Below are 14,197 nucleotides of genomic sequence, written 5' to 3'. Positions count from 1 at the left end.
CAACTAATCTGACACTTTTATCATAATAATTACATATAAACTTATTATTTAAAATAATACAGTACAGTAATAAATGTGCTAAATATTTAATATATAGGCCGCATAATGCATTTATTAATTTTTTTAACAAATATAACGTTAGATACAAGTGCTATAGACTTATGAACGTTTTTTCCACATTGAACTGACAGGGTTTGTGTATTTGTGTAATTATTATGTAATAAATGTGTTCATAAGCAGCATATACATAACAAATGCACCATCATTACAATAATACTACCGCTAATCTGACATTTCACCAAAATAATTACATTATAGACTTATTCAGGGGCGGACTGGGACAAAAATTCAGCCCTGGCACTGTAGCCACACAAACTACCACACCGACACAAATTACCACACCGACACAGCCCCACCCACGGACACGCACATTCACTATTAATTTTGGTGTACAGATGGTGAAATAATATGACATTCTTGCCAGATTTTGATTATGTCCAGGTAACCTCAGATTGGGTCGGCCCATCTTGAAACCAGGCAGCAATTGCCGATTGAGCCAAATGCTTAACATTAATAATTAGTATTATTATCATCAACATAATAGCATCTAGCAAGAGATAAAAGCTGTCTGCACTTAAAAACAATACATATAAAAAAAAAAACTGACCGGCCCACATTTAAAAATTGGTCCGGCCCTTCTGGCAATTGCCAGAATTGCCAGATGGCCAGTCCGCCCCTGGACTTATTATATTAATATAAAACAATACAGTACAGTAATAGAAGTACTAAATATTTCATATATAGGCCTGCATATTGTATTTATTAATTTATTTAACAAATATGACGTTAGATACAAGTAAATGCGATAGACTTATGAATCTCACTCTATGATATAGAAGTATTTCATTAGTAAGTATTTATAATTAAGCACTCAGATAAGTTGACAAATGCAAATTTTGATGTTAAGATTAAAAAAATTCATAATAAACTTGCCAAATACAGCTTCAATACATTAATATTACAACTAATCTGACACTTTTATCATAATAATTACATTATAGACTTATCATATTAATATGAAATACAACAGTACAGTAATAAATGTGCTAAATATTTCATATATATCAGCCTATATATTGTATTTATTGTTTAACATATATGACGTTAGATACAAGTAACGCTAGACTTATGAATGTCACTCCATGATATTGAAGTATTTCATTAGTAAGTATTTATATTTAAGCATTACACGTCTAAGATAAGTTAACCCATGCAAATGTTGATGTTAGGATTAAATAAATACACAAATAAAATCATCACCGTGTTATGACTGTAATAATATCAGTATTAACACAAAATTATCAACTGTGAACATACATAGACCAACATCTAACAAATAATAGTTACATTTGTCGACACTAAACTGACAGTGTTCGTGTATTAGTGTAATTATTATGTAATAAATTTGTTTATAAGCGGAATATTAAGCGGTGATGTTGTTTGTTGGCTTTTCCGTCTCTCTCCCTCCGCCATGATGATTCGGGCACGAGGCTGTTGTTTCAACCGCCCTTCCTCCCTCCTCCACATCAATATCTCCACAAATATAATAAAATCTACAATTTAAACAAAGCATAATATTGCGCTAATATACTTAACATATATATGTTTATTATTCAACTCCCTGTCATTTACGCAAAGCGAAACAGCTGTGCAAATTTTGCTTCTTTGTGTTATTTGTCTCGCGCGCTCATGCATTTTCAGTGTAATTATAAAATAATGCATTATATTGTGTGCAGGATTGTAAATAAAGTGCATTAATACCTTCTAGAACCTCAAATATTGCCTGCGCCATCTTGAAGCTCCTCTGTTTAACGCCAGCGGTGGGCGGAGTTTGTTAAAATAATATTCACACTTCACACAAAGTTTACTTGATGGTGTTTGTAATGCAGTTTCGTCAAGGAAGAGTTGCATTTATGGTTTTAAATATGCATATATTCAAATTAGTACAATAATTTATGCTATTTTGTGGTTGTGTGAAATGATAATATCAAATATTTTACTTTTGTTGTGAAATCAAGGCTTCATTACATACAATGAAATAAGATTTTATATTTGTTTAATTTAAATAAATCAAAACTTCTAATTGGTTTCATAATAGAATAACATTTAAGATTTGTGTAAATCTATCCTAATGATATTATATGGTGCACACATTTATATTATTAAAATGTATTTATTATTAACAATAATTGTTGTTTTATATATAAATAAAATTATACGCTTTATTTAGTGATTTTATAGTATTATAGTAACATTACATTATTAAAATGTTATGTTTAATTTTTAATTTAATATCAATAGTTTTTTGTTTTTTTACTTTATTAATTTTTTTTAGAAAAGACCCCTTCCCCAATGATTTAACCCCTTACAGATGAGGGAATAAATACATTTAAAAAATTATAATATAAAAAAAATAAGGAAAAATAATACAAAATAATAATTGAAAAAAGAGCTGCCATCATAAATACTTTTCAGGGGATACATTTGTACATCAAGTTATATTGTGTTACATTGTAGTTAGTTCAGATAATATTGGTGATAGGTTCAATATCAATTGTAATATTGAACTTTTTTTCATTTTGTTGGTAATTATTCTTGTGTGATTTTTTTATATTCAATTCAATATTCAAAAATATAATATATATATATATATATATATATATATATATATATATATATATAGATAGATAGATAGATAGATAGATAGATAGATAGATAGATAGATAGATATAAAAATAAAGTATTATTTATTTTTTAATAAATGTATTATTAAACCTAAACAGTATTAGTATTATTCAAATGTTATTATAATTGTAATTATTTAATATTAATTATTATTTTTGTATATTGTATATTTGTAGATATTATTAAATATATTATTTTTATTTGTTAAGCATTTGAGATAGATAGATAGATAGATAGATAGATAGATAGATAGATAGATAGATAGATAGATAGATAGATAGATAGATAGATAGATAGATAGATAGATAGATAGATAGATAGATAGATAGATTAAACTTCGTGTAGCGAAAGTATATGGATCATTTGGTTATTCACTTAAATACGTATTAACAATATTTCTATCTGATCAATTAGAACCATTTTTACGTCAACACAGTTTCTCCGACACCATCATCATTAAACGCCTCGAATTAAAGCGGAGGATTTAAAAATATGGTTTTCAATTCAAACTTGTTTTTACAAACTCGGAAAGAAAGGGAAACTGGGCCCTGTTGAGCGACAGCTGCTCCAGCCAACCAACGACGTGGGAACGGTGACGTGTGCGCAACTTTTTCGCCAATCAACACGCGGCACGCTGGCACGTGCCAGTTTCGCGGCAAAAAAGATTTGGCGCGTAAACCTTTGAGCAGGTTCCGATCAGCTGGAACAAAACAACACAACAATAACAACAGCGATTCCGGCCGCACCGCGCGCAGAGACAGCCGGGCCGCACCTTTCCTGCATTTTAATGGATTTATTTATTAAATAAGCCAGGATCTGGAAATTATTTGGAGTTAAAGGCAATACTTCCTGGATGGAGTCATTAAAAACAACAAAAGCGGGTGGTATTTTGGATTAAAGTGGCCGAAGAGAGAAGAAACAGGACTTTGGCTTTGTTCTACATCCGGATCGGGTTATATATTGTTATATTTACTTCTCTACAGCCTGTTTACTCAAATATATACACTCTTTTCTAACACGTTTACATGTGCTCATGTTGAAACAAACGCTGTTAGTTTGTAATATCGCAAATATATCGATATTTGAAAAGTTAATTTGAACGATACCATGTTTTATGCACTTTAAAGACTGAAATGGCGTTGCAGATTGTGAGCGATGATGTTTATTTATACTGGACTCCATTTATTATGCTTTTCAGCCATTTTCAGTAGCACTTCCCTAAACAAAGGAATAACTCAAAAAGTCCATCATGCATGCTTTTTATCATCTTAAATGTTTATAAACAGCATGTATACTCTCATTCTTTCATTTACATTAATGTAAATTAAGTATAGATCATATTTTTGCTTGGCAAACTGAAGTTGACCTACATTCTGGCCTTGTTGTGCTTTGGGTGCTTCACCCATATGTTCTCCAGTCAAGGCCTGTTTTTAAGAGCGTGCACTGATCTGGAACCTGTCAGAACATGGATCATCCCAATAAACCAACTAGTATAGTTAGCTAGAATAATAGGCTATTTCTCATGCACTTTCATCCATAAGCATTGACGGTAAGCCCAGAGAGCGAGTGAGCCCTGCTGTCTCAGCCCGATATGTCTGAGGGTTTTATTTCGGGTCAGACCTCGGAGGACCTGCTGGCTGATTTCGAGTCTCTGTTGAACAATGGCAGTATTGATCTCAGCGAAGATCATCAAATTGTCATCATCTCCACTCCTGGCACGGCCACCACCAGCACTGCTACGGGTGACATTTTACTGTTCGCAACGCCACATCATACAAGCACTGGGACCACCAGCCTGCCAGACCACCGGAGACCGATTTTGGGCCGCCCGCCGGTACGAAACCAGCCTAGCTGGGTTACTAATCAATAGATATCAGTTACTGATTGCAGATTACATGATAGCAATTGTAATACGTAATATAATCTCTTAGATTACACGTTTATGGTTATGTAATCTGACTACTTTTGGATTACTTTAATTGTAATCACGATGTAGCTACAATATTATTGCGATATTGATCTATCACTGTATTTATATCAGACTTAATATTAGACAATATAGATGGAGTTAGACTACTTTTGGATAACTTTAGGCTTCTGCCGGTATCAAATTGAATAATTAATGCTTTTTTTCACGATATATGGTATTATCACGATATTGACCTAATGTAATCTGACTACTTTTGGATTACATTTGGCTTCTGCCATATTAAATGTCTTGTTGTGATTAACTGTAGAAGCTTTTATCATGATATAAAGTATTATCACGATATTGACCTAATGTAATCTGACTACTTTCAGATTACTTTAATCTTAATCATAATATACTGTATTATCACTATATTGTCTTGTCACAATATTGATATTTATCACAATATTGAGCAAATGTAATCTGACTACTTTTGGATTACATTATTCTTAATCACGATATAGAGTATTATTATGATATTGACCTATTATGATATTAATATTTATCACAATATTGAGCTACTGTAATCTGACTACTTTTGGATTACGTTATTCCCAATCACAATATACGGTATTATTAAAATATTGACCTTTAATGATATTAATATTTTTTGCAATACTGACATAATGTAATCTGACTACTTTTGGATTACATTAATCTTCATAATGATATATTGTATTATCACAATATTAATATTCATCACAATATTGACCTAATGTAATCTGACTACTTTTGGATTACATTAATCTTAATCACGATATAGAGTATTATTATGATATTGACCTGTCATGATATTAATATTTATCACAATATTGAAGTGTTGTTATATGACTACTTTTGGATTACATTAATCATGATCATAATGTACTGTATGATGATGATATTGACTTGTCACAATATTAATATTTATCACAATATTGACCCAATGTAATCTGACTACTTTTGGATTACATCAATCTTGATCATAATATACTGTATTATCATGATATTGACTTGTCACGATATTAATATTTATCGCAATATTGCCCTAATGTAGTTGGACTACTTCTGGATTACATTTGGCTTCTGCCATATTAAATTACAATATTAGGTATTGTCGCTTTATTGTCCTAAAGTAATCTGACTACTTTTCGATTACATTATTCTTAAGCACAATATACAGTATTATCATAATATTGACCTATCATGATATTAATTTTTATCGCAATATTGACCTAATGTAATCTAATTACTTTTGTATTACATTAGACTTCTGCCGGTATCAAGTTTCTTATTGTAAATAATGGAAGCTTTCATCACAATATTAGGTATTGTCGCGTTATTGTCCTAATGTAATCTGACTACTTTTGGATTACATTCTTCCTAACAACTATATATGCTATTATTATGATATTGACCTATCATGATATTAATATTTATCACAATATTGACCCGATGTAATTTGACTACTTTTGGTTTACATTAATCTTGAACATAATAAACTGTATTATCATGATATTGACTTGTCACGGTTTTAATATTTATCGCAATATTGCCCTAATGGAATCGGACTACTTTTGGATTAAATTCGTCTTGATCATAATATACTGTATTATCGCGATATTGACTTGTCACGATATTAATATTTATCGCAATATTGACCTAATGTAATAAGACTACTTTTGGATTACATTCATCTTGATCATAAAATACTGTATTATCGCGATATTAACTTGTCACGATATTAATATTTATCGCAATATTGACTTAATGTAGTTGGACTACTTTTGGATTACATTTGGCTTCTGCCATATTAAATTTCTTGTTGTGATTAATTGTAGAATTTTTTCATCATGATATAAAGTATTATCATGATATTGACCTAATGTAATCTGACTACTTTTGGATTACATTATTCCCAATCACAGTATACTGTATTATTAAAATATTGACCTTTCATGATATTAATATTTTTCGCAATACTGACATAATAATGTAATCTGACTACTTTTGGATTACATTAATTATACATAATGATATATTGTATTATCAAGATATTTATATTCATCCCAATATTGTCTTAATGTAATCAGACTACTTTTGGATCACTCTTATTGTGAGTTATTGAAGCTTTTATTATGATTATCAAGATATTGACCCAATGTAATCTTACTATCTTTGAATTAAATTAGGCTTCTGCTGGTATCAAATATTCAGTATCAAGTATATATGTATATATATATATATATATATATATATATATATATATATATATATATATATATATATATATATATATGTATATATGTATATATATATATATATATATATATATATATGTATATATATATATGTATATATATATATGTATATATATATATATATATATATATATATATATATATATATATATATATATATATATATATATATATATAAATATATATCCAATATGACTGTATGAGTGAAAAACATTGTGAACGATAAATAATTTTTATAAACATTGGGTTTTTTTTAATGACAAAATATAATTGTAAAAAGAAAAATTTGCATATTTATTATACGTTTGCCAGAGTAATAGGTGGTTCATTTCACTGTGGCAACCCCTGATGAATTAGGGACAAACCCGAAGTAAAGCAAGTGATCATATAATTCATGTCTACCCAGCTCTTCTCACCACACAACGATGAATCCCATGCGTACTACCCATAAAATCCCATTCAGAATTTCCACTTTCATTTTAAATCAAAACTGTCGGTTCATTAACATTCTGACCTTCACTGTGATCATAAGAGCACTTAACAATAACAACTCAATTACTGGCATGCGGTTAAAGGTTTTGTAACGTTGTTTTATGACACATTAGTTACTTTAATCAGTCTACGTGCATTTAATGTGTTTTTGTTTGTGCATTTTTGATTGTAGGTGAAAAGAAAGTTGGATTTAGACAGCGATCATCAGTACATTTGCACTTCTCGAACCGCTTCAAATGGACCCACACCTCCAGCCACACCCGCACCTCCCAGAGGTATGAATGATTACTAAAATGATCATGATAAAAATAATATATTTCTGTGGTCAAAATAGAAATTCAGAAGTTTGGGGTGCTTGTTTATTTAAAGGAAAAAGCTGTGCAAATTATATTAATCTCAAATATTATTATGTTTTAAAATAGAAGTAAATAACATTTTGCAATATATTTCATTTATTAATTTTCCTTTGGTTTAGTCCCTTATTTATCAGGGGTCGCCACAGCAGAATGAACCACCAACTATACCATCATTTGGTTTACGCAGTGGATGCCCTTCCAGCCACAACCCAGTACTGGGAAACACAATATATTTGCATATTTAAAAAAAAACTTTAGTCTCAAAGCAGATATTTTCAGTATTTTTTCATCATTTTCTTTTAGAAAAAAGAAAGAAATTATTTTCTTTATCATTTATTATTTCAAAAGACCTTCAGAAATTAGTCTAATTTAGCATTTACTATGTAAATTCTGAATATATATTAACGTCTTGAGTGCAAAACATTTTAATAGAGTTTCTAATTTTGAATGTTAGACTACATTTTGTTCGGGAACATTTGCTGAAGCAGTTTTACTCATTAGAAGATTCTGTAGTCCTATAGTTGGTTATTTTAAGTAAGCATGTATATTTTTTAGTTGGCATTTCTGTGTGGAGTTTGCATGTTCTCCTCGTGTTGGCATGGGTTTCCTCCGGGTGCTCAGGTTTCCCCCACAGTCCAAACACATGCGCTATAGGGGAATTGATTCTAATTTGGCTGTAGTATATGAGTGTGTGTGAATGTGAGAGTGTGGGTGTTTTCCAGTACTGTGTTGCGGCTGGAAAGGCAACTGCTGTGTAACACATATACCAGAATAATTGGCGATTCATTCGGCTTTGGCACCACCTGATAATCAGAGCATGAAGGCTAAAGCTGATTTATACTTCTGCGTCAAGCGCACATGTATGCGTATGTATGCAAGCGCACGCGGTCGCATAGCCCTCGCCGTGGCCAGACATCCCAAGTCTCCCGGATGCTCGTTTGCTCGCAAACGAATGACAATCTGCTGGAAATTGCGCGTCTCCCTCCCGATCCTCAAATACGTTGTGCACCCTTCTCACCTCTCTCCACCGTATCCCTCCTCGCTTCCAGTATTCAACTATGTCATGCCTCCCCCCCAGTCTTCACATGTCGCACATCTCCCGTAACCTCCCGTAAATCATCTCAGTCTCCCCCAGGACTTCTCCCAACTTGGGATGTCTGTGTGGCTGGCGCTGACGCGCACCTCTTAAACTACTGTAACTACACGTCGCAACAACGTGTAGCACAGGCTCTGTACTTGGTTGGCTTGGTAGCTGTGACAAGTGTGGGCGGTGCTAAGAGCTGCGAGTCCGATGGAGTAAGTGTTTACGAATGTGTCAAGTTCTGTGGAGGAGCTCCGCATGGCAACTGTCGCTTTGTGTTTACCTTATGAATAAAGTTGCTGCATGTCCACAGGTTCCAGCCTCAGAATAAGCGAGTTTTATCTACTTGAACATTACGGTAGCGTTCAGAAAAAGCAAAACACCAGTGAAGAAACTCAACACAGAGGAACATAACAACCTACTGCCTGCTAGTGTTTTAGCAGTACAGAGGAACACAAACAGAGCACAGAAGTATAAATGCAGAGCTATGCACAGTCACCATGGGTCATGCTGATCACTCAATGCAGAAGTAGAAATCAGCCTTAAGCCAAATGGAAACTGAGTGATTGCATGATTTTGTATGTTGATGTTTTTTTCTAATCCAAAATGTTGAATTATTGTAAACAATGTTTTAAAATGTAATTATAGTAGTTCTTTATATAAAAACTGTTGATTTCCCCATCAATATAGCCATCGCTGCAGAAATAGAAAAATAAATGAGCTTGAATGCTCAGTCACGATATATATATATGGTATTATTCATATATTCATCACAATATTGACTTAATGTAATCAGACTACTTTTGGATTACTCTTATTGTGAATTATTAAAGCTTTTATTATAATATAGGGTATTATCATGATATTGACCCAATGTAATCTTACTATCTTTGAATTACAGTAGGCTTCTGCTGGTATCAAATATTCAGTATTAAGTATTACTTATGTCCAGGGCCAGACGGAATCTGCGGACGTTTTTTGCTATTTCTGTGGAGAATTTTGGTAAAAATCTGTGGATTTCTGCGGAATTATTTTGGGAGTATCCAGCGGAGTATCATAACTAAAACCTAAATATATTAAATTAAAAGTATTAAATTACTGAATAAAAACTGAATAAATTCAGATTTACACATTTACTCAAGTAAATAAACAGAATTAATAATGGGCTAAAAATCTGCGCGCGCAGATTCCGTGTGGGCCTACTTATGGATAAGTCCCTAAAATAAGTACATTTAGAAAAGGCCAACATTAAAAAAAACATAGAAAAAAAACAATATTGAATATGACTGATGTTTTTTCTAATCCAAAATGTTGAATTATTGTAAACAATGTTTTAAAATGTAATTATAGTAGTTCTTTATATAAAAACTGTTGATTTCCCCATCAATATAGCCATCGCTGCAGAAATGGAAAAATAAATGAGCTTGAATGCTCAGTCACGATATATATATATGGTATTATTATTATTACTCTTATTGTGAATTATTAAAGCTTTTATTATAATATAGGGTATTATCATGATATTGACCCAATGTAATCTTACTGTCTTTGAATTACATTAGGCTTCTGCTGGTATCAAATATTCAGTATTAAGTATTACTTATGTCCAGGGCCAGACGGAATCACCGGACATTTTTTGCTATTTCTGCTGAGAATTTTGGTAAAAATCTGTGGTGGATTTCTGCGGAATTATTTTGGGAGTATCCAGCGGAGTATCATAACTAAAACCTAAATATATTAAATAAAAAGTAATAAATTACTGAATAAATTCAGATTTACACATTTACTCAAGTAAGTAAACAGAATTAATAGTTGGCTAAAAATCTGCAGAAATCTGCGGAAAATCTGCGGAATTCTGTGCGCCCAGATTCCGTGTGGGCCTACTTATGGGTAAGTGCCTAAAATAAGTACATTTAGAAAAGGCCAACATTAAAAAAAACATAGAAAAAAAAACAATATTGAATATGACTGATGTTTTTTCTAATCCAAAATGTTGAATTATTGTAAACAATGTTTTAAAATGTAATTATAGTAGTTTTTTATATAAAAACTATTGATTTCCCCATCAATATAGCATCGCTGCAGAAATGGAAAAATAAATGAGCTTTAATGCTCTTGCCAAAATAGTAAACCCTGTCAAAGGTGTTAAAGTATTGAAAATCATCATTTAAATTGTAATCTGCCATTGGGATTTGTATATAGCAATATGCACATTTGTGATATATATAGATTTTTTGCACAGTTCTACTCAACAGTATTGATATAAACCCCTTTTCTCATGTTATCTGTGTGTTTTAGTGCCTAAGCTGGCTGTGGAGAAATCCCGCTACGACACGTCTCTGAATCTGACCACCAAACGCTTTCTGGATCTCCTGGCTCAGTCTCCGGACGGCGTGGTGGACCTGAACTGGGCCTCACAGGTGCTGGACGTCCAGAAGCGACGCATCTACGACATCACCAACGTCCTGGAGGGCATTCACTTAATCTCCAAGAAGTCCAAGAACAACATCCAGTGGCTGTGAGTCTTTCAGAACGTTACTGCTTTATATAAATGTGGAGTGTAGTTGTGTTTGTTTCTACACTACTATATACTAATTTTGTGATACTAATTTTCTTTATCCCTGTAAAATCACTTGTACATCACTACTGACAGCCTTTGCTCAACACTTTATTGATGGACCTTTGGCAGCGATTACAGCCTCAAGTCTTTTTAAATATGATGCCACAAGCTTGGCTCACCTGTCTTTGGGAATTTTTGCCCATTCCTCTTTGCAGTACCTCTCAAGCTCTATCAGGTTGGATGGGAAGCGACGGTGTACAGCCATTTTCAGATCTCTCCAGAGATGTTCAATAGGATTTAGGTCTGGGCTCTGGCTGGGCCACTCAAGGACATTCACCGAGTTGTTGTGAAGCCGCTCCATTGATATTTTGGCAATGTGCTTGGGGTCATTGTTCTGCTGGAAAAAACAGTCTGAGCTCAAGAGCGCTCTGAAGCAGGTCTTCATTCAGGATGTCTCTGTACATTGCTGCATTCATCTTTCCCTCTATCCTGACTAGTCTTCCAGTTCCTGCTGCTGAAAAACATCCCCACAGCATGATGCCAACACCACCATGCTTCACTGTAGGGATGCTGTTAGCCTATTGACGAGCGCTGGCTGGTTTTCTCCAAACGTAACGCCTGGCATTCACTCCAAAAAATTAAAATTTTAGTCTCATCAGAGCAGAGAGTTTAGGTTCTGATGGTCTGAGAGTCTTTCAGATGCCTTTTGGTAAATTCCAGGGGGGAGTGTCTTCCGTCTGGCCACTCTACCATACAGGCCTGATTGGTGGATTGCTGCACAGATGGTTGTCCTTCTGTAAGGATCTCCTCTCTCCACTGAAGAACTCTTGAGCTCAGACAGAGTGACCATTGGGTTATTGATCACCTCCCTGACTAAGGCCCTTCTCCCCCGATCACTCAGCTTAAATGGCCGGCCAGCTCTAGGAAGAGTCCTGGTGGCTCCAAACATCTTCCACTTACGGATGATGGAGGCCGCTGTGCTCATTGGATCTTTCAGAACAGCAGAAATGTTTTTGTTACCTTCCCCAGCCTTGTGCCTTGAGACAGTCCTGTCTCGGAGGTCTGCAGACAATTCCTTTGTCTTCATGCTTGGTTTGTGCTTTGACATGCACCGTCAACCCTGGGACCTTATATGGACAGGTGTATGCCTTTTCAAATCATGTCCAATCAACTGAATTGTAAGTGTTGTAGTGCTGTCCCATTTCTTAGGGGTACGTTTTGAAGCCCTTCCCCTTCACACTCTGTTTCAAGGGGCTAAAAACTACAAAAAGTCTCTAGGAGGGGAATGTCAAACCCAATAGGAAGTCGGATATTTTTAACTTCCTGCGCCGAAAAAGTGGCGTTTTTGACATTTCCAGACATTGTATTTTAACGAACTTCTCCTAGGAATTTCATCCGATCAACACCAAAATTGGGTTTTGTCATCTAAATGCCTTGGCGATGTTAAATTTTGAAAATCAACATTTTTTGATAAAGGGTGTGTCCGTGGCTTTGACGATTCGCCACGAAACAGAAAGTTGTTATTACTCAGGCATGCATTATCCGATCTGCCTCAATTTCCATGTTTGTTAAGAGTCCTGACCTGAACATGTTTACATGCCAATATCCAGTTACAGTTATAGCGCCACCTGCTGGCGAAAGGAAATGACATGTTTTAGACCATAACAAACTCCTCCTACAAATTTCATTGTATCAGCACCAAATTTGCAAGGTGTCATCTGAAAGCTCTAGCGATGATATATTGTGAAGATCTAGAGTTTTGCTGAAGGGCGTGTCCGTGGCGGCCTGACAAACCTCAGTGATTCGCCATGGAACAGGAAGTACTTATAACTCAACTACACAATGTCTGACCTGCCTGAAATTTCACATGACTTATTGAAATTTCTCTTCTGAAGACATCTACATGCCAATCTTGAGTCACAGTCATAGCGCCACCTGCTGACAGGAAGAAGTTTGGCATAAATCTGTGATTTTTTTTTTTTTTTTCCCCAGGTTTTATATATATATATATATATATATCAGCTTAAATTATTATTGTTCGCTGTTCTCTGTTATACTAAGGCCACCGGGCGGCGGTGAGCTCGGGTGCGAGGTCCCTTTCATTGCTGCTTGCAGCTTTAATTTAAATTGTTCTTGAATTTTTTTTGTAGATTTAGAGTATGTTTTAGTTTTGATGAATCAAGATTAGTTTATGAAAATGTCTCCGCATATACTCTGTGATTGTTTATGGTTTTGTGTGGTTTTGCAGAGGGAATCGTATCGACGGCGCATCTCTGGCCAGGTTTCAGGAGCTGCAGAAGGAGGTTTCTGAGCTGACGGAGGCCGAGGAGAAACTGGACGAACTCATTAATAAATGCAGTTTACAGCTACGGCTCCTCACTGAGGACACACACAACAAGAAATATCCTTTACCTGCACAGTGTTAGTGGCGTCACGATCGCCTCACAACAAGAAGGTCGCTGGTTCGAACCCCGAGGGATTCAGTTGGCATTTCTGTGTGGAGTTTGCCTGTTCTCACAGTGTTGGCGTGTGTTTCCTCCGGGTGCTCCTGTTTCCCCGACAGTCCAAAGACATGAGCTATAGGGGAATTGAATAAGCTAAATCAGCTGTAGTATATGTGTGTGAAAGAGAGTGTATGGGTGTTTTCCAGGGTTGGGTTGCGGCTGGAAAGGCATCCGCTGTGTAAAACACATACTGGAAAAGTTGGCAGTTCATTCCGCTGTTGCGACCCCTGATTAATAAAAGGACTAAGTC

General features: G+C 34.4%; 2 protein-coding genes across 4 annotated transcripts in view; one reads left to right on the top strand and one right to left on the bottom strand.

Annotated features, from left to right (window-relative positions):
• znf341 (zinc finger protein 341) overlaps positions 1-1,876 on the bottom strand; it is a 29,921-nt gene extending 28,045 nt beyond the window's left edge. Inside the window, exon 1 of one of the 2 annotated variants that reach the window (XM_087304881.1) lies at positions 1,822-1,876. In XM_087304881.1, coding sequence (XP_087161007.1) covers positions 1,822-1,852 — 31 coding nt within the window. In that variant the 5' untranslated portion in view covers positions 1,853-1,876. 2 annotated transcript variants of the gene reach the window in all.
• Positions 1,877-3,460: 1,584 nt separating this feature from the next.
• e2f1 (E2F transcription factor 1) overlaps positions 3,461-14,197 on the top strand; it is a 23,125-nt gene continuing 12,388 nt past the window's right edge. For both annotated transcript variants that reach the window (XR_015523985.1, XM_087307778.1), the window contains exons 1-4: positions 3,461-4,579; positions 7,619-7,721; positions 11,182-11,401; positions 13,692-13,844. Coding sequence is in view for 1 of the 2 variants with exons in the window: in XM_087307778.1 (XP_087163904.1) it covers positions 4,337-4,579; positions 7,619-7,721; positions 11,182-11,401; positions 13,692-13,844 (719 nt within the window). In the remaining variant the exon portion in view is untranslated. The remainder of the gene's footprint in view (positions 4,580-7,618; positions 7,722-11,181; positions 11,402-13,691; positions 13,845-14,197) is intronic.

This window comes from Danio rerio, chromosome 23, assembly GCF_052040795.2.
Source record: "Danio rerio strain M-AB ecotype USA chromosome 23, GRCz13ab, whole genome shotgun sequence".
Lineage (NCBI taxonomy): Eukaryota > Metazoa > Chordata > Actinopteri > Cypriniformes > Danionidae > Danio > Danio rerio.
Note: the sequence above shows the minus strand (reverse complement) of the source record. Positions and strands in the feature narration are given on the sequence as shown.